The sequence below is a fragment of the Psittacula echo genome, assembly GCF_963264785.1.
Source record: "Psittacula echo genome assembly, chromosome: 1".
NCBI lineage: Eukaryota > Metazoa > Chordata > Aves > Psittaciformes > Psittacidae > Psittacula > Psittacula echo.
Genome location: NC_137735.1, coordinates 157682562 through 157710173, shown reverse-complemented (window position 1 = coordinate 157710173; position 27612 = coordinate 157682562). Strand labels below are relative to the sequence as shown.

At 37.8% G+C, this 27612-nt stretch overlaps 1 protein-coding gene across 2 annotated transcripts in view; it reads left to right on the top strand.

Annotated features, from left to right (window-relative positions):
• Window positions 1-27612, top strand: part of DOCK4 (dedicator of cytokinesis 4) — a gene marked incomplete at both ends in the record, with an annotated part of 246537 nt that overhangs the window by 180617 nt on the left and 38308 nt on the right. For both annotated transcript variants that reach the window (XM_080615548.1, XM_080615549.1), the window contains 7 exons: window positions 3327-3425; window positions 10166-10260; window positions 19546-19621; window positions 21259-21359; window positions 21989-22047; window positions 24559-24707; window positions 26280-26365. In XM_080615548.1, the coding sequence (XP_080471674.1) occupies window positions 3327-3425; window positions 10166-10260; window positions 19546-19621; window positions 21259-21359; window positions 21989-22047; window positions 24559-24707; window positions 26280-26365 (665 nt within the window). The remainder of the gene's footprint in view (window positions 1-3326; window positions 3426-10165; window positions 10261-19545; window positions 19622-21258; window positions 21360-21988; window positions 22048-24558; window positions 24708-26279; window positions 26366-27612) is intronic.

Below are 27612 nucleotides of genomic sequence, written 5' to 3'. Positions count from 1 at the left end.
AATTTCTGTTGATACTGTTTCAGGTCAGGAATTATTTCATTATGATTCTTTTGTTGACAAAATCAATGGTTTTCTGAAACTGCTTAAGTTTGAATTCCTGAAAACAAGAGTATCAGTCAATAATATTTTACTTCTAAAAATGCATACATTTTTACATGATGAAACAGCTCTAAAATGCCTGCAGCATCTGTGATGCTAACTTGGACAAATCCAAATTTATTAATTGAAAGCCATTTTGTTGTTCTCAGGGCTGAGCATTTGAGCTTCATTTCTATCACATGAAGCAGAGCATGGAGGATGCATTTAGAAGATTAACAAATGATATTTTGGTCAACCTCCTGTAACATCTCATGGGAATTAGAAGGTTGAGATGCAGGCATTTACAGAAAGCCTATTATGAGCATTGATCAAACAATATGAGGTTTTATTTTGCTTTGTTTTCAGAAAGGTTCAAAGTTTGCTTTTGAAGGGCAGATCAGTTCTAATATGACATGGGATATGACCCCAGTATAAGCTGAGGGGGTAAGATTTTCTGCACCATGCCGTGTGATTTACATCTCATTGTATGCTTAATTAATTAATTAATTACCCAGTTTTTTACACTGTTAACAGTTTTAGTGAATGAATATATGGCTGTTTTTCAAATGAGAATTTCCTGAGATCAAACATTTCATAAGCATTTGATAGCTGTGGAAGAAACATGGGGTTGGTTGGTTGGTTGTTTTACTTTATCCCACAGAGAACAAGCCGCATGAAGTGTTTCATGGAGCTAACCAAGCTCTGTAGTAAGATAACACCACGCTTTAATGACTGTGATTCAGCAGGCCTATACGTCTAAGAATTGGGTGTTTTTTTCTTTAAATTACAAATTACAATTGTATGCTTTGTGGCATATCAGGCTATCACAAGAAAATCTAAACTGAAGTAAGTTTTGCAATACTAGATTGTTAGCGTAGCAAAGCTCTGAGCTTACTGGTTTCATCTAAGATATCCACTTGCTTGCAGATTACGTTTTCATAAAAAAACCATGACAGCCTAATTCGTTCACACCACCAAAAAATTAGTCTCTGGAAGTGCTTTCAAGTTGCAAAATTTCCTTTTTATACATCAGAAAAGCCATGTTATTGTCACCACGGGCTCTCAGAGAATACTTAATGTGGAAGTGACTCAGAGCACAGCATAAGGCAATTATATACATTTATGTAGAAACATCATGCAGTATGAGCTTATGGCAACACACGGAGCCAGATTCTTGGAACTATTTGTAGAGCAAATATGATAAAGTACTCAATATGAGTACAGCAGTAGAGTCTGTTCCAGTATGTTACCATTATTTCAAGCTGTATGTATCACAAATTGCTCTTTGTTAGATGTATCATGGCAGCACACTGGATAAAATTCCATCATACTTTTCCATCAGATATAGTCTTCCTCACCAAAGTAGTCCCAAACTCATTTCCCTGTGATCTGAAGCCCACACGTTGCTGTTTTTCTGCACAAAGCAGCAGCATAAACAAGCAGCATAAAATCAGGCAGCATCAGGCCATATGTTGCCATGACTGCACCATTTCTTTCATCTCAAGTAGTTTTGGTACCTTGGTACCATTTCACTCTGCAGTGAAGAATCGGTGACATGGACAGTGGGATTGAGTGCACCCTCAACAAGTTTGCCGATGACACCAAGCTGTGTGGTTCGGTTGATACGCCGGAGGAAAGGGATGCCATCCAGAGGGACCTTGACACACTTGTGAGGTGGGCTGATGCCAATCTCATGAAGTTTAACCATGCCAAGTGCAAGGTCCTACACCTGGGTCGGAGCAATCCCAGGCACGGCTACAGGTTGGGCAGAGAAGAGATTCAGAGCAGCCCTGCAGAGAAGGACTTGGGGGTGTTGGTCGATGAGAAACTGAACATGAGCCGGCTTCAGTGTGCGCTCGCAGCCCAGAAAGCCAACCGTATCCTGGGCTGCATCAAGAGGAGCGTGACCAGCAGGTCGAAGGGGGTGATCCTGCCCCTCTACTCTGCTCTCATGAGACCTCACTTGGAGTATTGTGTGCAGTTCTGGTGTCCTCAACATAAAAAGGACATGGAACTGTTGGAACAAGTGCAGAGGAGGGCCACGAGGATGATCAGGGGACTGGAGCACCTCCTGTATGGAGATAGGCTGAGAAAGTTGGGGCTGTTCAGCCTGGAGAAGAGAAGGCTGCGTGGAGACCTCATAGCAGCCTTCCAGTATCTGAAGGGGGGCTACAAGGATGCTGGGGATGGACTATTCATCAGGGACTGTAGTGATAGGACAAGAGTAACGGGTTAAAACCTAAACAGGGGAAGTTCAGATTGGATGTAAGGAAGAAATTCTTTACTGAGAGGGTGGTGAGGCACTGGAATGGGTTGCCCAGGAGGTTGTGAATGCTCCATCCTTGGCGGTGTTCAAGGCCAGGTTGGATGAGTCCTTGGGTGACATGGTTTAGTGTGAGGTGTCCCCGCCCATGGCAGGGGGGTTGGAACTTGATGATCTTAAGGTCCTTTCCAACCCTAACTATTCTATGATTCTATGGTAACCTGCAAAAGGATGTGATCCTTTAAACTGAGTGCAAGGAAGACATGGCTTTTTGAGTGTCAGTGTCACAGATGTTGCACTGAAAACCAGTGAATTTAATGCAATGGTGAAAGTGAAACTCCTGCTTTAGGATGGCAGTGATTTAGACCTTTGGATTTCCTGAAGAAAAATGCATTTACATATAAAGAGCTATCAGAAAACAATCAAAATTAATCTTTATTGATTTCAGATCTCGGAAGTTCAGTTTCTCAGAGCCAAAATGAATTGCAATTGAATTAATGAGGGGGTTTTTTGACAAATATTGGGGTTTGTGATGAAAAAATGCTTTGAAATGTTCACAGCCGACTCTATTATCCTTTTGCCTAAAGGAAAACAAGAGCATTCTTCCCAGAATTGTTCCAAATTATTTTTGTTTATATTTGCTTCAAAACTGGGTTGACTAAGAGGTTGTAATTTTAGCAATCTAAATAATCTGTTTAAAAACAGAGAAAGGGAAACAAATCACAAATCAAAATTTTACTGGTTTAGCCCTTCTGGAACTCTTTCAAATATTTTGCCAAGCAAGTAAACTGCATTTGGTGAAAAATCGTTCTTTATATGGGAAGGAAGTTTATAATTAAATTCATGTATTTTCACAAAATGTAGAGCCTAATTGTAGATTAATTTCTTTTTATTTGTTAATTATTTTTAAGTGCTTATAATATGACAGTTTAAGCTCAGGCACTGAAGTCATCATAATATTTCTATTTTTGTCTTATCTGAATAGGGGGAATTTGTCTCCTGTTTGTTGTCACTCTTGCGACAAATGACTGATAGACATTACCAACAGCTTCTCGATAGCTTCAACACAAAGGAAGATCTGAGGGTAAGTAACAGAATTGTTTTTCCACCTCTTCAGGTCTCTTTTTATTTCTCTTTATCTCCCTTTAAGAGATACTCCTGTGCTTTGATGAAACACTTCAATATTTAAATGCAGTCTGTTTTTCAGATTAGCTAACTTCTTCATGGGCTTTCTTGTGTACTCAGGTCCACTCTTACAGTGGGGTGAGGATTTTGTTGCTTCTGCAATGACAGAAGATAAGAACAGGGATGGAGGGGGGGACTATATAACTGCTATGAAGCTATAAACTCAAACTCCAAGCCTGTTTTAATCTAAGGTTACACAGTTCTGCTTGATTCTTCTTCTCAGGCAATTGGGCTTTTTGTTTGGTTTATTATACTTGTTTATTCATTCATTGAATTATATATGGCAATGGCACACATGCAGCTTGAGAAATGCATATTTAACTAACTCTCGATTTCTCCTAGCTGTGCAGCAAGTGTGTTGCAAGGAGGACCTGTCAGACTTGTAATGTCTGCTGGCCTGTTTGATCATAAAAGAGAGTAGTTGCTGAGCGTTTCAGGGCAGCTTCGACCGATTTCATTGATGCAGTTACCGGGTTCGTGGAGATACAGCGTTTTCAATTGTGTTTTGGAGGGGGGAGGTGGATTTTTTTTTTTTTTTAATAAGTTAATGTTTCCTGCATAAAGATATCAACAAGACTTCCACTCTGCTAGACCCTGAAAAACTTACCCGGTACCAGATTTGATCCATACAAGAGATCTTGAGCAACCACTTATGCCCATATTCAGCCAGTGAACCTAGATGGGAGAGTAATTAGTCGCACCAGTATCACACTAGTGTCCTAGTGTGATAGTATAGTTTTAGATGTTACCCTTAAATTACCATTTGATAAACTCAAATACTGCCCTGAAAAGGAGAGTCTAATCATGGTGCAATTTCAGATTTCCTTAAATTTCCTGATAGCTGTTTTGAAGAGAGCTTACCATTCGTGAGTGGCTTTTCTATGTAGTGAGATGGTTATATTGAACTTGAAGGATAGAAAATGGTGCTAAGGTTGTCACGATTCAAGAGTGCTATGTCAAGGTACATAGGGTGGATGACTTTTATACTAGTATTACAACATCTGTTTTCACATAGCATAGTTGCTGTCCTTAGGCATTTTTTAGTACATGTTGTGAAACCTAGGCATTTTTTTTCTGAAAACATTTTCCCTTTTGATTGAGTTCTGAGCAAGTCTGTATTCCTAGATTTTTACATTTCCTAGAGGTTTCAAGCTTTATTTCCATTTGATGTATCTATGAAATAGAGTGTTGAATTTATTTCAACTTTCTTGATTCTAGAACATGAAAACTCTGTAGAATTCGTGCTTGAATGGGGTTTGATTTGACACATTTATATTCTCCCCACGCACATATCCTACTATTATACAGAGACATATAGAAAGCAGCTGTAGCCAGTGTCATCAGATATCAAAACAGAGGTCTTAAGAACTCAAGTCCAGAATTTGTTTCCATTCATATCTCCTCAAATCAGCATCATCTCCACCAGTGATTCAGTGGCAGGAGGTCAGTCATCATTAATGCAGCATTGCTTCTGTTCTGAGTCTTAAATAATGTATTGGAAATATCAAATATTGTACAAATGTGTGTAACTGAGAGCAAGAGGAAAGGATAAGAGCTAGACACTGCTGTTAATCATGAGATGATTCCTTATAACTTAGGCTATCTGAATTATCTCGCAACTTACCTCTAGTTTTCTGATTGTTTGCCAAGTGTGGCACTTTGTTGGTATTTTATACTGCTTTAAGATATGCTTCTTAAGAAGTGACATCAGTATGACTAAATGAAGATTCAGGAGGTCAAAAGCACCTGTGATAAAACTTCTTTTCATCTCAGAGGCTTTTAGAGCTAGTAGCCATGGTTGATCTTGTGTCTAGTATGTACCTTTGGATTTAAGCTTCAGTGGTAACTACCATCAACTTGCTGTATTTTTGAATCCTCTTTTTGCCCCCGGTCAGTGATGTCAAAGTGGATGGGGTCTTCTTTAAGCCACATACAAGTTACAAATCTGATACTGGCTTTGCAAGGGACTTATCAGTGTGTAATCCAGGCTTCTGAACTGCTGTCTACTGTGCTTTTTTGCTTTGACTACCTCTGTTTATGATTAACCATCTGTATGAACAATTAGGCACTGATATTACAAGGTATATTTAATTTCTTCCAGGCTCATTCTCACGGTTACTGTCAAGTGCATGCATGAATGCATGTTTGCACAGCATTTCTGACACGGTTAAAAAAATACCCGTCCCCAAACCACTTCTCCAAACAAAAATTCCCTCATGCAAGCACTTGTAAAAAGAGAGTGGAGGCTGCCATTTGTTCTATCCAAATATATTTGCAGTTCTTAATTAAAAATAAAACAAACAAAAAGTCTATACCAGAATTATTAAAGGCTGTTTCCAGCTTGTTAATCACAGTATAACGAAATAGAGACTTTGAAGGAATGACACGTACACATTTTCGTACAACATGCATCTGAGTGATGCTTTAAACAAGTGGTTGTTTATGGAAATATTTTCTCTATTTTGTAAATATATTTAGTTTAAGTAATTGACATGGTGACTGTTTTTATTTTAGTCACTTCTTTAAGAGAGTCAGGTTTTTTCCACACAAAGCAAAAGACAGAAGAAGCATTTTATGTTTGAAAACATGCAAGTGAAGAAATGACAGGGAATTCATGGCTGAGTGGTAGCAGCAGAGACAATAAATACTTCACTCACTTTTTGAAACATTGAGTTTAATGAGGCAGTAATTTTAAATGCTTGCTTTTATCTTTCAATATTCATTTAAAGATGTGCTCCTTTCGCTTACCACAAAATACCATCATCTTCTAGTAAATATATTTTGCAGCAATCTATGGAACAGAGCCTTTGTAGGCAGATATTTGCTACCACAAAAAAGCTTGGATATAATTTATGACAAGAGGTAATGGTGGAAGTTATAAATAGGAGAGGTGGGAACGTGACTGAGAAAAACAGTGTATGTTAGCACAGTGCAGCTTTGAGCACAACAAGGTTGTTTTTGTTGATATGTGTCAGGTTTTTAAGTAATAGCTTAAAAGAAAACATAAGGATAGGTACCTGCTAGAAGGCCTAGTTTTTATCCATTGGCAGTGTACCCTACATAATGTGGAGAAATAGATATACAGGAGAGATCTGACGAAGAAAAAGCTAATAATTCATAGGTATAGATATAAACTTTACTAGGTTTCTGATTCCTCTCATTCAGCCAAAGGAGCCTGGTGAGTGCCAAACTCTGTCACCAAGTGCTATTTATTCCGCTGTTCTTTAATGACCCCTTGGACACAGGCTATGCAAGGTCTGTAAGGCATGGGGAATGTCTCTGGTGGAGAAGCTCAGTTCTGGCCACCACCCTTCCCCTGCTATGCAGGATCATCTGCTCATGCATGGGACTTCAGAAAGGATGAGTGCTGGGGCAGAGGGGTATCTCTGAAACGAATATTTGAGTGGCTTCTTATGTAGACTGACTAAGCAGTGAAGGAAAGAAGATCTGGAAAAGAAGCTGGCCACAGGATGGATGAGTTACCTGGCAGAGACAGCCCAATGGCAAACCATCCTCTTTCTTTTGGGCACCTTGGTACTCTGCAAAAAAGCTCTAGGATGCTCTAGAAAGACTTGATACCACTAAGTCTGCAATACAAACCAAAGCAATGGATGATCAAGCAATGAGCTTCAAAGTGGACTGTTGACCCAAACTAAAATGATGCGCAGATACACTCTTAGAGATCCAGTGAAAAGTCTGACCTGCTTTACAGAGGATTTTACATGCATACAGGGAAACGTGAAGGAAATTGCAAGGCAGTTTTTGGTTAAATGAAGTCTTTCAGAAGGTCAAGTTTCTGTCTTAATCACAGTTTGATAATTTCATCAAGCAAATATTGCTGCTAAAGGAAACCGAACTGTGATACTGTGATATTAGATGGTGTAAGATAATACTGGAGTCTATGTACACTAGGTAGGAATATTGAGAGATGGTATTTAGATGACGTAAAAGGACAAAATTACTCCCTTGCTGTCTCCTAAGATAGAAGGCATATGAGACATTAATTATATCTGTACTCAACCAACCAAATGTTAGTTCACATATACTGCGGGCAAAAATGTTTTTTAAATGTTAAAATCTGTTACTAAATCATTATGATGTGCTCAGCAGAGCAGATACAACTATGAAAGACAATAGGCTAGTGCAAAAGAAACGGTTCAAAATACAGTTACAAATTTGATCTTCCATGGATGGTGCTTAATGGTAATGTCTTGTGACTTTTGGATCATGAAACAAGAATGAGTGATTGCATCATGCAAAATGCCAGGCACTAGAATGATAACCAAAACATTTTATGGAATTGCTACTTGGAGGTGGGTCCCTTGAGAGCAAACACTGATGCTGAATACCAATGAGCAGTACTGACACATGAAGGATGCCAGTACATTAATGTCAAAGTATCAGACTAGTCAACTGGCATTCTACCCTTTGATTATTTTAATGCTTCTAATAGATTCCTAGGGAAATGTATCGTCAAATATAGAGAAACTAAATCATGAAAAATAAAAGTTAGCTACAGATTAATTCTGTTAATAGAAGCTTAACAGTTCTATCTTGAAAATCTTACAATTGACTAGTTTTTCCAAAGCTTTTTAAGAGTTACCTGTTTCAGTTATATTTCAGCTTTGAATTATACTGCGTTTTGTTTGGTTTTAACATGTACTGTAACAGAGATCTGCAGCCTTACTTGGGCTTTCAAATTCACATTTTATATCTAATATTGCTTGTTACTAAACTGATGCAATTTTATATTTTATTTTTCTGTTAAAATTAGAAATAATTAGCCTGGTGTTAATGATTCAAAATGATTCAGTGCCTACACTTGCTTTGGTTTGAAGTTTGCGTGGTATTCTGGTTTTAGCCAAGATACCTAAAGAAATTAAGTATATATGATTTTTCTCTGACATTGTTTTCTGACTGACTTTTGAAGCAGCTGAATGCTTCAAATTTCAGCAGGCTGGATGCCTGAATTTCAGCAGGCTTTGGCAGTGGCCCATGGGTCTCAAAGGAACTAAATTTAAACCTCATGCAGTCGTTGTCTTTTAAGTCCTCAGATCATTGCTTGGATTCCCAACAGCAGCCATTTGGGCTTTTCAGTTCAGCAGCCAGTCAGTTCCCTAACAGCATCAACATATATTGTGTCTGGACAGCAGGCAGGATAAAGATGGGATATGGGAGAATTTGGGACATTATTGTGAGGCAACCTGCAGCAGCATTCAGGGCATTGCAATATTGCTGGGAGTATGGCACAGAGCTGCAGGGATTACAGCACAGGGAAGAGAGGTAACCCCTAAAGGAAAGAAGAGAAGGCAGAAGTGTTAAAATTTAAGTACAAGGTGCAAAGCTCTAGGAAAGCAATCCGGCATAAATGTGTTTCTTGTAGAGCTACTTGTTTATCTGTAAAGCTGGTCATCTGCATTCAAACACTGTGTTATCTGCAATGAGTATCGTTTATACTCTTTAATACAGATAATTTTTGGCATCTTGCTCAGAAAACAGGTTGTCTCTTTTATGTAATCTTCTCTGGTGGGTGGGTGCAGGGATCTCAGCTGCCTTTCCCAGCGCCTGCATTCATCCCTCTTTACAGTGATTCTCTAATGAAAGACATCTGTTGTGCAATGCCAGTCATCTACACATTGATAAATGCAGTTGAGAATATATTTTGGTGTTCAAAATTGTTTGGTATCCTTTGTTTGTATCTTCATCACACCAGTGTTTCAGGCTAACTCTCTACAAGTGGTGTGGGCAGAATCAGTAAGAAACATTTCAAGGTCAGGTACCACACTGCTTCTGCTAGGCATGTTATGTCACTTGCCTCATGTTCTTCATGATGTCTGTTTCATTTACTAAAAAAAATACTGGCTGTTCTATACACAGTCAGGATGGACCATTAGAAGTATTAGTTTTGTTAGTAATTTTATTTGTGTAAAGAAAATCTGAAAAATTATGCATGGAGAGGAATAGTTCAGTTGTTTATTAGGGAGTTGAATGAAATAGGACATGATAATGCTCAAAGCTCTTAAGCAGTGATTTCTACATTCAAAATAGCCCACATGTGTTCACTATTTTTACAGATTCAGCATATGAGGCAGAATGGTTAAGGGACCTCCATACACCCAGGCAGCTGCAATAACAGTTCAGGGGCCTGGGCATCACTTTTGAATTCTCTGGGCTTTTCAAATCCAATAATAAAATTGTCCTTATGCTCCCTCTCTTTCCCATCAAATAATGTCACTTCCAGAATAAATTTTGAAAGTGATGAAAACCTGGCATGATTAGGGAGATACTCAAACCCTGTAGTGTTTGCAAAGTGCTTTTTTGATTTGCAGATTGTTCTCGGGATCACATTTGTGGAAGTGTATGGGTGGAAACCAAATGCATCTTTGACATTTCTCTTATGTGTTGCTGTCAATCAAATGGCAAATTAAATTATTTTCTTCCTCTTAATAAAAAATAATTAAATCACTATTTGAAGCTTTCTTCTGGATCAAAAAAAAAAATAAATTAGAGGTTTATGTTAAAAATAAATACAATTCTACTATTTCTATAAGGAATTTTTGTCTCTGATTAAAATATTTTTAAAGCTCACTGCTCTTTTTAAAGCAGCAAAGACATATGACTTCTTCTTTTCCTTCCAAGGATTTCCTGCTGCAGATTTTCACTGTATTTCGGATACTAATACGACCAGAGATGTTTCCAAAAGACTGGACAGTGATGCGTTTGGTTGCAAACAAGTAAGGCTTTTTTCAATGTTGATAAAAAATACGGGTGGTATGCGAATATCATGGTATAAATAAAGTTATATGATGTATGTAATAAAAATTAAAATATCTTTTATAATGCTGGCTGCAGTTTCTTGTTTTTGAATTTAAGATTTAAAATCTCTGGACTTACTTTACATAACATATTCATAATATAAGCTGTATCCCTTTCTATTCTGAATTTCAGTAAGCACATATAACTGGAAACTCAGAAACGCTTTTACAGAATGAAGATGCTATGCATCAACAGCTTTGTTTTCCAAGTAGCAAATGACAAGTCTCAACAGAACTTCATTTAAAATCTGTTTGTTGAAATGCTGAGTTGGTAAAGATCTGTTTGCTCCCAAGAAGAAATTGTCTGCTGTGATATCATTAACAGTGTTGTGTGTTTGTCAATTTAGTACTTGTCAGAATAATCACAAATTAAAAATCACGAATCAGAAAATGAGGTACAGCACAGGCAAGAGGAACACAGGGCTCTAAGCACTGCCTGGTGTTACTTTGAGATGTAACCTGCCTCTCAACTATCCTTCCTTTGGTCAAGCCTTATTTTTAGAGAAACAATTTCCCAGCATTTCTGGGAAGTCATTGCAATGGGTCTGAAACTATTGAATTTTATCTCACCTGTGTCATCAGCTCTCCTTTTTTGTAGGCTTAGCTTTAGATCAGATTAGCCAGCTGAGCAGTCAACACAATTGTACAAACACCAATGTCGGCGTGCGGGGGGGGGGGGGGTGTGTGTGTTGGGCCTAGGAATCCAGAATTTAGGATTGACATAAACTTTCATGGTACATATTGCAGTGCCTGAAGGAAATTGTTTTTTACTCTGTGTTGTGCCTGCTGGCTCCAAGGAATTTAAATTCGTGGTGCTGTACAGAATACTAGTAAAAAGATTACTGTTACAATTAGATTTGGCAAAGTTGTGTTCATTATAGGTATTTGTTATACGTGTGTGTGGATATGGAAGCATCATAATATTTGTTCAAACTTTGTCATTTTTAATACCTCAGTGTTGCTAATCTTGCTAAGTTTAAATTCCAGAAAAGAAAAATTATTGTTAATAATCAAAAAATACATATGATCTTCATATGATCTTTTGTTCTGTGTATGATATTAAAGAAGATATGGCTGATACCAGCCTGCATCTGGTAATCATGCTGAAGAAATAAATTGAGAAACACAGGAAGGAGGGCAAAAACATTGGAACTTTGAGACTAAATATATAATCTAAGAAATTGTTATATATTCCAGAAACAGCTGGCTTAGCAGATGGCTTCGCAACAGCTGACATGTACAAAATTAAGATTTAGGAACAACCTTGGCATGTTTTTTTCAGGGTGGTTGTGTTCAAGATTATGATACTGAATTCTGCAAAAGGATATTTGCTTCCAGCAGTATTTCAGTTATCTTCACACATCTCCTTTTATTAATCCATGTCATGGCCAAATCGGCTAACTGAACCAGATGACACACAATTGCATAAGCACTACTGCCAACAAATGGGATATAAATACATTGTTACCAATTCAGTATTCAATAATTGCTTTACTAGGCATTCGTTCCTTTGTGGAGGAAATGCTGGTTTGCTGTGAAACAAGGTCTTGGCCAGGTGTACTTTAAAGTGTGGAGTGAACTGAAAACTCATCATTCCTATGTTATATGCCTGTGGCTTAGTTTCTGTGCCTTCATGAGGCAACAAGAAGGAAAATCCCCTTCTCTCCTTGGCTGCAGAGGACTAGTTTTTCCAAAGCTGTTTCTGAACAGGAGCTCCTTCCTTTAAGTTGTGACCTCTACTGCCATTGGAGTGACTGCCTTCCTTCTCTTCCTCAAGGTGTTCAAAAGCACATAGCCACAAAGTAGTAGCTTTGCTAGAATTGTCCCAACCCAAAATCTTGAAGTGTAAAAAGAAGAGCCTAGAGACAGGATGAGAAATTAGAGCACTGCTTGTACCACAGACAGAAGTGGCTGTGAGCCATTCTTCCTGAGCTTCATTTGATGAGCCAGAGCTTTTCAAATGACCTGAGACTCTTCAGGTTTGAAGGCAAACTTCTTCAGCACCTTTCTCCATTCATGTCTAAAAGGAAAAACTAGCAGGTCTAACCCGTCTTTTTAAGAGTATAATCAAGTAATCCATTAACAGACTAGATGCTTTTAAGATTTGGCTGAACATGGTGCTGGGACATGTAGTCAAGGTCATGCATTGCCTAGAAAGATTAGACCAGATGATCCTTTAGGTCCCTTCCAACCTGGTATTCTATTTTCTAACTCCTGCTTCCCAGGAATAAAATTATAGTCATGTTTCCTGTGTCAGATGGCCGCCTTCTCGCTGTCTGGGCTTCAGCCCAAGCAGCAGTAGCTTATAAGGCAAGTGTGTGTCTTGGGAGCTTCACCCATCACTGCAGTCACATCACCAGCAGCACTGTCTTTTCTCTTTCCTGGCTCTAGAGTGATATAAAAACTCAAACTGTTTGGTATTTACAGTATTTAGCCTGGGGAAGAAATGAGTCCCTAGCAAGGTCAGGTAATAAGCTTTTCCTGAGAGGGGGGAAAAATATTTTGTTTGTCTTATTTATATATGCAGAACTTCAATTACCTGAAAGATTTTTAATTCTTAAAAGTGCCATAATTCTTTCAAAATATAGTATTTATATAGAAATATTGCTGCCTTCTGGCTTCTGGATTTTTTTCTTTCTTGTTGCAATGTTTTCAGTAAGCATGTAACGTCTAATATTTGGATGCTGTCTGGGATTAAAAAACCAGAGAAGATACTATGAGGTCAAGAAGACAAATCTGTAACTATCCAGAAATTAACATACTTCACGATGCCGCATGTGTGATCTGTAATTCTGAATGTTGGGTGCACAAATGAAACTTACGGCAAGCATTATAAAACTACCAAGTGACTTCCACAGTTTGGGACATAAAGTAACATTTTAAAAGACATACTTAGCACTAAAGCAGAGAAATAGATCTTTTTTGAATTGTGTTCTGTAATGGAAGTAGAAGAACATGCAAAAAAAGTCCTTAATGTTTATTAGCTTCTAGCAGTCAAGTAATGAGACAGAAATTCACTCTGCTTAAAAATGCATAACCTTGTAATAGCTGTAGTGAGCTAATCAGCAAAGCAAAATAATTATTTATGGTTATCTAATACTTCTAACATGGTTGTTACTACTGAGTGACAAAAATATCTTTTTATATATGCTATGGAAAATGCGATTTTAATTTATTTTCTTTCATTATAAGCATAGACTTGCTTTCTACATCAAGTAGGTATTAAGCTGGCTTACTGGCCCTCTAAGCAAACCTTATATTTGTAACATCAAATAAGCACCACATGATGTAGAAAAATGTCTGAATCAGTTGCCTTGTGCCAGAGAGGAATCCAAAATTCTATAATGAAAGGTGCCAGACTAAAATTGAAGCTTTTGGATATCACCTCCATAATGTCTCTCTCAACAAGAAATCACTGTGTAGTGGTCACTTACTTAAGTTGCCCTAAGGTTAGGAAAATAATCACTTATCTAATGCTTGACTGCCATCTTTTGAGGCGTTTAACAGACTCAGCTGAACTCTGGTTATATCATGTTTCATTAACAATTGAGGCGGCTGTTGGAGATCTGAGTAAGTTTCTATTACTTGCTGGGCAAAGGTTTGATATTTATAACAGACTTTAGCTATGTACTGTGGAACAGTGAACTAATTTTCCACTGCTTTCAATATGCAAGAAGATTTAGTTTTTAAGAACTCTGTATGATTAACTAAGTATATCCTAACTGCATTTTGTTGAATGTTAGAAATGCTAGATCATCCAATTCTCTATTTGAATTTTATAAGCATACAAAAATGGGTGTATGGGTGTATGAATTTATTTATAGTAAAATAATTGGTCCGTAAAGTAAGATTTGCTATCATGTGGTTTTTATACTAAAATTCCAAATGTATCTTCTGAGAGCTCAATATAGTGACTTTCAACAGAGAGCTCTTTTGGTTATCTGATGACCGAAAGACATTATTATTATTATTTCTTAAAAAGCAGCTCAAACAGAATACACAGTAAAGGAAGACATCAAATTAGCATTAGTTTCATCATTATGACTGCTTTGAAGAATCCTGTTACCTCCCATGGTGTGGGAGTCTGAGACTCCTACAATGAACAAAAATTCTTGCTTTTATGTAATACACAGTGTTGCTAATGCTCTTGCTTTTATGTAATACAAAATGCTTCTGACAACTGAACCTGACCTTCACTCTCTCACAAAAAGTGTATCTATACATAGGTTTGCCTGTATGAATAAGTTTATGTGTATATAACAATAGATATATGTACAAGAGGCTAATAAAAGGTGGAACCAAGGACAGGTGGCCTGGGAAGAATACAGGGATGTTGTCTAGGAAGCTATGGACCAGGTTTGCTAAGGCCCAGTTAGAACTGAACTTGGCTAGGGATGTGAAAGATAACAGGAAGGGATTCTATGGGTACATTGCAAATAAAAGACCGACTAGGGACAACGTGGGCCCTCTCCGCAAGCTATCAGGAGAACTGGCTACCCTGGGTTTGAAGAAGGCTGAGGTTCTTAATGACTTCTTTTCCTCAGTCTTCCCTGGCAAATGCTTCAACCACACCACCCAAGTCTTGGAAGGCAGACACAGGAACTGTGAGAATGAAAACCTTAGGCCCACTGTAGGAGAGGATCTGGTTTGAGACCACCTTAAGAACCTGAACGAACACAAGTCCATGGGACCCGATGAAATCCATCCGCAGGTCCTGAAGGAGCTGGCGAATGAAGTTGCTAAGCCTCTGACCATCATATTTGAAAAATCATGGCAGTCAGGGGAAGTTCCCGACAACTGGAAAAAGGGAAATATAACCCCCATTTTCAAGAAGGGGAAAATGGATGACCCAGGGAATGACAGAGCAGTCAGTCTCACCTCTGTGCCTGGCAAAATCTTGGAGCAGATTCTCCTGGAAGACATGCTAAGGCACATGAAAAAGAGCAAGGTGCTTGGTGACAGCCAGCATGGCTTCACTAAGGGGAAATCCTGCCTGACCCATTTGGTGGCCTTTTATGGTGGGGCTACGGAACTGATGGACAGGGGCAGAGCAGTTGATGTCATCTACCTGGACTTGTGCAAAGCGTTTGACACTGTCCTGCACAACATCCTTGTCTCTAAACTGGAGAGACATGAATTTGATAGGTGGACCACTTGGTAGATAAAGAATTGGCTGGATGGTCGCACGCAAAGTGTTGTGGTCAATGGCTCAATGTCCAGCTGGAGACCAGTAACGAGTGGTGTCCCTCAAGGATCAGTGTTGGGACCATGTCAGCGACATGGACAGTGGGATTGAGTGCGCCCTCAGCAAGTTTGCCATTGACACCAAACTCTGTAGTTCAGTTGATACACTGGAGGGAAGGGATGCCATCCAGAGGGACCTCGACACGCTTGTGAGGTGGGCTGATGCCAATCTCATGAAGTTTAACCATGCCAAGTGCAAGGTCCTACACCTGGGTCGCAGCAATCTCAGGCACGGCTACAGGTTGGGCAGAGAAGAGATTCAGAGCAGCCCTGAGGAGAAGGGCTTGGGGGTGTTGGTCGATGAGAAACTGAACATGAGCTGGCTTCAGTGTGCGCTCACAGCCCAGAAAGCCAACTGTATCCTGGGCTGCATCAAGAGGAGCGTGACCAGCAGGTCGAAGGAGGTGATCCTGCCCCTCTCCTCTGCTCTCGTGAGACCTCACTTGGAGTATTGTGTGCAGTTCTGGTGTCCTCAACATAAAAAGGACATGGAACTGTTGGAACAAGTCCAGAGGAGGTCACGAGGATGATCAGGGGACTGGAGCCCCTCCTGTATGAAGACAGGCTGAGAAAGTTGGGGCTGTTCAGCCTGGAGAAGAGAAGGCTGTGTGGAGACCTCATAGCAGCCTTCCAGTATCTGAAGGGGGCCTACAAGGATGCTGGGGATGGACTCTTCATCAGAGACTGTAGTGACAGGACAAGGGGTAATGGATTAAAACTTAACAGGGGAAGTTCAGATTGGATCTAAGGAAGAAATTCTTTACTGAGAGGGTGGTGAGGCACTGGAATGGGTTGCCTGGGGAAGTTGTGAATGCTCCATCCTGGCAGTGCTCAAAGCCAGGTTGGACATAGCCTTGGGTGGCATGGTCTAGTGTGAGGTGTCCCTGCCCATGGCAGGGGGGTTGGAACTAGATGATCTTAAGGTCCTTTCTAATCCTAAACATTCTATGATTCTATGATATATGTGACTCTAGGTGCATTTCATTTATGAAATATTAAAGAATCTCTTTTTCTGTTCAAACATATCTGTGCTAAGGAAGATTTCACTCTGCAGAGGTTGAAATGAGAATGTTATATATTTGTCCCATATCAGAATGGAAAAAGAAAGCTTTCATTTTCTACCATTGGCTGCCCAGACAAAAAACAGGTTGTCAGAGAGCAGGCTAGGCAGCAGACCAATCGTGGAGCTGCTGTTGTGGAGTTGTGGAGCATGGGAGCAGCTTTGGACTGTTCAAATAGATTATTGCACAAAACTTTGCTCTGAAAATGTGATGGAAAAGCCACTCTGCAAACAAGCGCCTTGTGTTAGCAATCTTGTATGAGCCCACATAGTAGCTGAAAGGAGAGGGTTTTCTCCTGTAATAGTCAGTAGTTCTGAACAAATTTGTGGCAGGTGGTAAGAGGAATGAAATCAAGTGTTTTCACAAACTCAGTGTTTTCTAGTTTGATACTCAAATGGATTTCAAATAAGTGTTGTTGTTGTTTTGAAATTGTTGGCTGGGAAGGAATTTGGAATGTGAGTATTATACCAGATCAGACAGCTGTCCATCTGTCCTCTGGCTGCTGTCTGCTTCATGTATTTTTACTTTTCTTTTTATGGAACCTACATTGCTTGTAGGAAAAGTGGAAAGAGAACTGCTAATCTTAGTTATGTTTTCTATACCTGATTTTAGTACGTTGTAGGTTCAGAATAATGGGTTGTAGGTCAAAACCGATGGTTTCATCTTTCTATCTTTAGTCTTATGTTTTGAGAGGTTTTATCTACAACGTACACATTCTCTACATTCACTACAGACCTATCCGTAGTGATTATCAACTAATCCATGTCATATCTTTGACTTACCAAATAAATCAAACCTGAGTTATGTTGCCTATAGCAAGAAATACATGCATTGCAATTATTCTGTTATCTCAGGAACATTCTAGAAAATATATTCTAAAACTTGCATTTTAAGTTTTCTACTCTAATCAACTTCTTGTAAGAACTGAAGCAGGTATTTCTCTTCATTTTCACCTGCCATGGAAGGAATGTGGCAAGAAAGGAATTGTCTCAGATATAAATAGAACTATGTAATGTAAACTTGGCAGTATGGTTGCAGTTCTTAAGCTTCTATGGAATTTTCTGTTGCATACAAATTTTCATGGATTTGTTACTTTGGACTTAGGTTGAAATTTTACATAGCAAAAGTTCTAATGATCTGACCTTTTTTATCAGAACATCTTCCTGAAATATGCAAACTGTTTCCATTTTGTGAAACACATGGGCTGTAAATTAAGTCATGCACAATAACAAGAATGACAGTACTCTCTTCTTATCCATGCCTTGATTCTTAGCTTTGCTTATATTACAGTTTGTTAACATTTTACTCTGCCTTCCTTGCTGCAACAAGGAGTGCTGTACATACACTGTGCCTGTTGGTGGAAAAGTGGACTAAACCATACAGATGAGTGCTAAACATGAGCCACTGCTTGGATAGGAAAGCTACAATGTAGTTGTTGTGAAAAAAATGTATGAAAATTACATTTGAGCAATGGAATTAGGAATGAATGACACTTGAGACCCAGGTAGTGTTCTAGAAGCAGTCTCAGGCTTGGCTGTTACAGGTGTTCAGACACATCAAACCAGAAGGTAAAGTGTGGCAGGGACAGTCATTTTAAAAGTAAAAAAATGGAAGCAAGTATTTGAACTAGTAATGTGCTAAATAATACATAGCCATTTTGTATTTATAAACTTGAAATCTGTCAAACATGCTGGAAGAATAATGCAGTTTATCTCCTGGGTGGGTTGGTTAACGTTTAATTCTTCAGTGTTGTGAAGATGAAACATATTACATATCTTTAATATATATATAATGGCAGTTATTAAATAGAAAACATTTTGCCTTGAATGAAAAATGGTAAAAAAATGAAATTCAAAGTATGGAGGAGCTAAGAAATTTAGCACTGTAACAGCATACAGGTCAAGAGCCATGCTCAAAGAAATATTAGATGTGTCAATAGTAGATAGATGGTAATGATATGAAATGTATAGAAATAAGCTTTTCCTCAGAAGATCGTTATACATTTGATTGTTGTAAAATATATGAGTGTAACAGCAAAAAGATCATGCTATATTTGTCTGATTTTCTCCCCTGTAAGCTTTCAAAAGTAATTTTTGGTTTAACTAAATCTGGTGATAGTCACGAAGTGCACTAAGCAGAGGTTAGCTTGGGGATTGAATCACTGACATGAATTGTATTTGAATAATCTCTAAGGATGTTCTGTTTCAGTAGATTACCAAACTTGATTGATACAATGAACAAGGGTGTCAATGACCTCTGATGACAACCACTGTGAAAAATTTGGGGTTGTATATATTTATCTAAGGTAGATTAATATAATTGAGACAGGTGTCAATGTAGGGCAAGGCATGACCGTTTGTAGCATACAGAATAGAGATCTTTAGAAGTAGGTCTTTCTTGCAGTTTTGCATTTATCTGTTGTCATTAAAAAGGCACTTTGTCCATAGGGCTGTCAATATTGTCAATATTGGAATTATTAGATATTTTATATTTATAATCTATATGCACATACTTTTCAGTACCAGGAAAGCTGAAAGTAAATTGCCCAACTGTATATACCAGTGCTAGAAGGACAAAGTGTATCTTAAATCTCATATCAGCAGTACTTGCAGCACAAAATTTATGATTTTTCTTCTTGAGCAGTTATATTCTATACAGAACATCTGTTTTCAGCACACATTCTTGCATCACACACATTTGTTTTTCTTTCTTAATCTGCATGTTTTCTCTCAATAGGTGCTGTTAGTGGTCAGATATTTGTATACATTTAAAATGTAGTATTTAATGCCACCCTACATGCTACATATATTTCTTCACTGGAAAATTGTCTGTCTCTGAGTATTAAATATGAATTTTTACTTAATGAAAACTCTTGTGTTTTTTATTCTTTTCTTCCCAGTGTGATCATTACTACAGTATTGTACCTTTCGGATGCCCTTCGTAAAAACTTCTTAAATGAAAACTTTGATTACAAGGTACAGTAAATGTGTCTAACATGAGATAGATGAGGTAGCTGCTACATCATCATGTGGGTTGATGGTTTATTATTAAACTTAGCTCCAGCATCTAAACAGCTACAACATATCCTAAATCAGCAATTTCAAGTGGTCAGAGATAAATTTTTTTCCTAAATGCAGGACTGACTTAAAAGTCTTAAAAAAAGCTATGGGTTGTTTTTTGGTTTGGTGGGGGTTTTTTGGTTTTTTTTTTTGGTTTTTTTTTTTTTTTCCCAATTTGTTTTTGTTTTCCATTTTGTTATTTCAGGTTCTTTGTTAGACTACTTATTCAGGATTTTTGCATAGCTATTTTTTTGGATTGTAGAAACTAATTTTCTTATTTGTCTGTTATTACAGTGTTATCACAGAAAGGAAAATTATTCCATTTTTAATCAATGCAAATTTATCAAAAATACAGATTTGCATTTCTGTAATTTCTCTCAAGACCAATTAACATGCTGCATAATTAAAATTAGAACATTATGACACTGCATGGTGAATGTAGTTAAAGATGTTAGAGAGTACCTCATATAACGAGATATGGCACCTATGATAAACTGTGAAATACAGAATGATGCATCTAGGATTCAGATGAGAAGACCTACGAATACATCTTAAAAGACCCATTCCCATGGAAACATGAATGAATATTCTGCCCAACCAAAAGACATTAGTCTAATTGCTTCTTCATAAAACGTGCAGAGCTTCCTTCTTAGAGAAGACAGCAAGCTCCTATTGACTTCCAGCAGAGCTGTGGATGCTTCTATGAAAATCCAGACTCCTGTTGGAGAAATTGATGGGAATGCAGATTTATCTACTTGTCATAACTGGGCATGAGGAAGCCTATCCTTTATGAAGTTCCAGAAGTTCAGGGGCTAAAACCTAGTACTAGAATTGCTTGTAGACAAGGTGTCTATGTCCTTAAATTTGCTATCCTGCAGAACTGCAGTGTATGAAATAGGGCTTCTCATACACTTCTTTATCCCTCCTGCTATGAGGCATCTATATTGAGTTAAAATAATTAATATTAAATTATCTTTAAATTTCTCTTAAATCTTCTAAATAGAAGATTCAACACCTGATTCATTAAGCATGTGCACAAAACATCTGTAAATTTGCAATATGTAAACAAAACCTGGCTTTGTTTTTGCCAAGTGAAGCCTGCAGCGAGACTTGCAAAGAATGTTATAAAGTAGGACAGGCTGAAGAATGACAATTCTGTTATGTGATGACTTCTGAGGTGTCAGATTGTTTTGAGTTGTTTTTGTTTGGTTTGGATTTAAAGGCATTACTTTTTGTACTCGTCTTTAAAAATGCCCAAAATGTTTCAATGGTTTTAAGGTTTTCTGATTTGAAGGGATGAAAAAAATTATCTGGAACTCTCAAACTGTTACATTTAAGAGATGTAGAATATTTAAAACAGATGTATTTCTGATAAACGTTGCGGGGTTGGTGAAAAGTATATTTCAATGCAAGGGAATTTAGTCAAAAGTAGTTGAGTAACTCAATAGTTGAGACTGAAACAAGTGATGTGATTTGAAAATGTGCATCTTGAGTGGTCATAAAATGGTGGTACCGAGAAAATGAAATAACCAAATGCCATATGCTTATTGTAGATATGGGATTCCTACTTTTTTCTTGCTGTCATTTTTATAAATCAGTTATGTCTGCAACTGGAGATGTTCACACCTTCCAAGAAGAAAAAGGTTTTAGAAAAGTAAGTACTGCTGTCAGCTTCTAGAAATCTGTAATAGTTTAAACACTTTCCAAAATGCAAGACATGGGAAGTTGGAAGAAGGCCTACTGAAAATATAACAATAACAGTATTTCCACTGTCGATGAGGGCAGTTGGTATAGGTCTTCAGAGCTGATAGCCTTTATAGAAGTGCCCAAATTGGTTCAGATATTGGTACAAAAATATCCGTATGGTAGCAGTGGCAACACTAATTTCCAGTTCTTGCATGAGTTGATTCACACTGCTTCAGGTGTGTCTGCCAGGCATAGCAGTGTTGTCTGTATGAGTTAATTGTATTTCTTTAAGCTAGAGCAAAGCTATTTGTTCTCATATTACTGCAAAAAAAAAAAAAAAAAGCTTTTGCTTCACGGCTGTTACTGATGTATAGCATTGAGAAAGAACCAGTACTTTTGACAATATTGCAAATAAGCTTGTATTTAAGAATCTGGTTTTAGCTTGGTACCATGGAAAGAGCAAAAACTTGGAAGAAATCATCACTTGTAGAGTAGTTTGTTTGGACGTCAAATGAGACATTTCATTTAACAGTGTCACAGAATGATATATGAACTTGATTTTCTTAAATGATCTTTCACTGTTTTAATACATTGCAGATACGGTGACATGCGGGTAACAATGGGATGTGAAATCTTCAGCATGTGGCAAAATTTAGGTAAGTAATTAAACACATCATCAGAAGCTCATAAAATGCAAATCAGTGATTACTTCTTATCTATTTGTCGTGGTTTAAGCCCAGGCCGTAAATCAGAACCAAGCAGTCCACTTCCCCCCCACCTTTCTTCCCTCCGCTTCTGGAGGGACGGGGAGGAGAATCAAAAGAATGCAACTCCCACGGGTTGAGATAAGAACAGTTTAATAACTAAGGTATAACACAAATCACTGCTGCTACCACTAATAGTAATAATGATAAAGGAAATAACAAGGAAGAGAATACAACCGCTCACTGACCGGTACGTTGCCCCCACCCCGCCATGATCCAGCCCTTCCGGGAACTCTCAGTTTTACCTCCTGGGCATGACGTGCTGTGGTATGGAATACCTCTTTGGCTAGTTTGGGTCAGGTGTCCTGTCCCTGCTTCCCCCCACCTTCCCCTCCTCCCTGGCAGAGCATGAGACTCACAAAGTCCTTGGTCAGTCTAAACATCGGTGTTATCAGCTTTGTTCCCAGGCTGAAAGTCAAAAACACAGTGCTGCAGCAGCTACTAAGAAGAAGGAAAAATGACTGCTGCTGCTGAACCCAGGACACTGTTAAATAAACTTGCCAGTGATAGCATTGATAACTACATTCACATGAAATCTTGATTAAGGTTAGGAAAACCCTAAGCGTCTGTAGCTCCCTTCTTTATAGCAAAACTCAGCTTTCTGAGCCTTGATACAAACCTTTCTGAACCTTGATCTGATCTATCCCTGTTTCTTCAGAGAGAACTGAAAGAATGCCATCAGAGAAAATTAAAAAAGACATTACCGCTCTTGCTGAGCAGCATTATTATGCCTGGAAATATACTTATATTCACAATTTTAAATCTGTTGCCAGACAGTTTAAGGAACAGACATATATCTTAATTCTGAAGCTCTCTTGAGATACTGGATTTACATCAAATCTTCCCCTGAGTCCCAGTTGCGCTGAAATATAAAGGCATAAAAAAATCAGTGGCTGATGTATAAATGACACATTGGACAGCATGAGAAAAATATATGCTTGGATATAAAGTTATGAACATTTTTATAGTTATAAGCAATAACCGTGAAAACTGTTTGAAAGTATGTACATCAGAGAAATGGCAGTTAAAGGTTGTTTGGATAGAAAAATCAAAGCTGAGTAGAAGATTTGGACATTTGTCATCTTTGTATTTCAATTATTCAATAGTTCATTAAATGGCTCATTAAAGGTATAAATACCATTGGTGGTTACTGAGATACTGTCATCTCAATTCCATCTTTTCCCCAGCAAGATATGTAGTTGTAAAAAACTGATCTTTCTGATCAGCTTGTACTAGAAAGAGAAATGTTCAAAATAAGAAATACTTGCTTATGAATAGATTGTTAACATTTGTTGTGTGGCATATTTTACTTATTTACAGTATTTAGTATTGCTTACTCTCTCTAAGGCATCCCTGTAAATTATTTGGATACATGATAGGTATTTCTAAACTGGTATATCAAGGACTCACTCCTGCATGCTAGGATAAGACATTAGTGTGCATCATCTCCCCACTCATGTTTTTTTCTGCTGAATGGAAACCTGATACACAGGCAAGGAGGGAATCATGATGCCTTTAGAAGAGAAGAGTTTTGTGGGGTACAATATGGAGCTCGTCTGGTAATATGTCCAATTAAATACTGGATTCAGGATATTTCATGTAACCGGTATTATACTAGTCAGTATTTTAAGTCATAAGCCTTGATCCTTGTACAGTCACCTTGCTTTCATATGGATATGCATCCCAGGATGTTTTCAGCAAAGGGAATTCTGGTTTTCCTTTGTGCAGACACCAGAGTATCTAGCAGGGGTGACTGCCCACTGGAATATCCAGAGGTAGACTGGACTTAAATTGGAAAGCTTGGAAAGTCAGTGCACTAACTACAGAACTTAGTTTTCTGCTAAGTAGAATATGGTGAATTAATGGAAGATGTTTTAGCACTGATTTTAAAGCAGGTCGTTTTGAGAACAGCTGAGTCACATCTTCCCTTTCCTGCAGTAAAAACAGGTATTTCCATTTCTGTACTCATAAAACTAAAGACAGGTAAAAATCAAAGTACCTAACTCTTTTTGATGAGCACAGAATATCAGTCAGTTAACTCTTTTGTAAACACAAAAATGCAGAGCTTAGAAACCAACCCATGCCTGTGAAAAATAAGTGAAATGCCCAAAGAGTGCTTTGTCTCTCTTTGTTCTTCTGGAAGACTAACTTGGGATACAGATAACCATCACTCCTGAAATCGGTATTGCGTAATAAAATCGGATAAGTTACATTGGCCTTGTCTTGTATAGTCTGCAAGTTTTCACTTTTTTGGTCTTAAGAAGTAGCCCATGCTGTGATGGGCGTGAGATAAATCAGCATTTAGTGTGCTATTTTTTTAAATTCGTCAGATAGTATTTGGATCGCTTGAAGGCTCACAGGATACCCAATTCCCATTCAAGTTCGTGTTCATTTTCATTTTAGGGGAACACAAGCTTCACTTTATTCCAGCGTTGATTGGCCCCTTCCTGGAAGTGACCTTGATCCCTCAGCCAGACTTGAGAAATGTAATGATTCCCATTTTCCATGACATGATGGACTGGGAGCAAAGGCGAAGTGGCAACTTTAAACAGGTACTGTGTGTGAAGCTGGTTATAAAACAGGACTGAAATTCAAGCACTTCAGAGAGGACTTGTCCTGACCATTGGTGGCTCAGGGTGGAGAAGGTACCTGATGGAGAGGGATCACCACGGTTTTTCCTTTTTACTCTCTGCAGGGGTAGTAGGATTCTTCAATTAGTGCTATCGCTTTAGTAATGTAAGATGAGGGATAAAATCTGTGGCCTGCTGAAGTGAATAAACAAGACTTTAGTTACCTTCAAACAAGGCTGCTTTCACTGTGGTGATTTTTCATCTCTGCTTTACAGCAGTACAGACTACTGGTTAGGCAGGATTCATCTAACTTCCCTTCTGGCTAGTATGAAAAAAGATAAGATGGTCTTTCTGAGGAACATTCTTCTGTAAGGATCCAAGTATTCATGTTGCTCAGACACCTTCTTAAGGGGCTAGGAAGGAACGATCAAGTGTGCCATCTGCTTCTGCAGCTCCCACTCAGTTCTTTCAGACTGCCTCAAATCATTTCTTAGTACTCTCCTCCCTGCTGCTTCAAATGAAGGAAAGCAGAAGTATCTGAATTACTCCTAGGCAATCATAATGCTTAGGGTGGGAGCTGTGACTGAAACACAAAACAGACTATTAAGAACAGAAGAGTGCATGTGATGTAAGTAGGTAGCTTTCCACTATCAATACGTAAGGTTATTGTTAAAAATCACCATAGAAATGTTAACAAGGAGTGAGAAGGAAAAAATCCACTTGTTCTGCTTCTCTGTGTTTTCAGCTTCAGTTTAAATGGAAATTGTAATAGATTTATTTTCTAATAAAATATCTTGACAACAGCTTGCTTTCTTTTCTAGATTTGTGGTTGCTAATATATTACTGCTAAAAAGGAGGCTTAAAATATTAAGGCAGTGTAGCCTAACCTCTATATTTTTCATAATCGATACACTTAAAAAATATGTTGAGGGAGTCATTAGCTACCAGCTATGTACTGTAAGTTTCTTTGATAGCTAATACGTAAATCCAGCAAATTGGATTTCTAACCAAATGCACTGGCAGGTAAGGAAGGTTGGGAAAGTAAGTCTGAGCCCTTGAGTGTGCTGAACAGCGCAGGCATTTCTAAGAATTATTTTATGAAGGGAGGTGTGCAGGTCAGAAAAGATGATACTTTTATTGAAGTCTAAGAAAATGTCTTGTGCATACAGCCCTGCAGTGAGAATTCAGGCAATTTATTTGGGCTGTGTGCTTTTTGTCTGACTCCATAAATAGATAGCTGCCTTAGCAGCAGCAAACGCTACTCAGCCTGTAGTTTTAAAGTCACGTTGCCCAATTTAAATTAGCTCCCTCCCTCAAAAAAAAAAAAAAAAAAAGAAAAATACCCACCACCAAAAAAAGAAAACCCCACAAACCTGGGGAATGGCAACAGCTTCAAAGAGATGAAATGGCTTATCGTCAGATTTACATGATGGAGCAGTAATTCTAAGACAGGCATTTAGCAAAGTCACTTACATAAAAACAAATTGTCCCTCATTTTTCTCTAATCTCATCAAAGGAAAAAGAAGCTGTTTACACCACACTTATATGTTGCAGGTGGAAGCAAAACTGATTGACAAACTGGACAGCCTAATGTCGGAAGGTAAAGGTGACGAAACGTACCGAGAGCTCTTCAACAGTATGTGAGTAATATGTTTATCTTATACTAATTCCTTGAGTTTGGTTGCTTCTGTCAGATGCTAATGGCATTGTAGAGAAGTAATGCTTAAACCAGTTGTGAATCCTGCTCTTTTTTTTTTTCCTGAAAATCTGAGGAATAAAACATTTTATGGTGGTTTATGGCATCTGTAAAGCCTGTCTGTACTTCTTGCATACTGCTATAATTGGGAAAGACTAGATCTGTTATATCACAGAACATTCTCTTTCTCTACCTACTAATTTTAAGATCAGAAAAGCAAGAAATGTTTCGTAATTGCATAGAGGGTGCAGGTAGATCTCAAATGGAGCATTTTGAAAACAAGACATGAGAATTCAGCAAAAAGGTGTTTAATAAGTAATTTTCTATTTCCAGAAACTTGTACTCATCTGTGTAATGTCACTTGTTGATTTCTTGACTGATGTAAATAATTTTATTTATTCTGATACAATTGTTTCTTATAATTTTCTTTTATAAATTACTTCTTAAGCTTTTAGTATATTTTAATAAATGACATAGCACTGAGATCTAATACGAAAAGCTAATAATAAGGTTGCTCTTAAGTTATCCCATTGACTGAAATAAATGAATGTCACAGAGCACAGGTATAAAATAACTGAGCTCTGTCTTTGCTGTTCCTCAGAACTCAGTTCCACCCAAGTGAAAGATTCCACTTATTTTTGGTGTGTTTAGTATGAGATGAGTTGTTCCTCTTCAGGATTCCAAGCTGTGTATTCTTCAGTACTATTAGACACATGATATTTTTCTTATATGGCTTCTTAACTACTCCTTCTTCTTTAAGTATTAGTTTTAGCTCTCTTGTCTTTGCTTAAATAACAACATTCAGATCTCAGTATCTGTGAATAGCAAATGTATAATAATCTGTAATTGTATTGAGGTGAAAAAAAAAAAGAGTTCCTAAATGTTTATCATTTACAGAAGGAAATATGTGTAGAGAGATTAGGCAGAATATTATGGAAATGGATGAATAATGTCAAACAGCGCATTATGGTAAAGAAAAACTTGTAATTATTCATGCTATTTTTCATAATCTGAGTAAAGATAACAAAAGGCAAGATGAGTTCAATATTTTAGTAAAACAGTATTTTAACCTCAAAATTAAGTCATTAAGAGAAAAGCTGTCATTATAAAATGAAGTCTAAATGCATTCTCCTATGCAAAATACATCAGGATGTCTGTCACTGAAATAACTTAAAATTCTGTAAGAAAGCA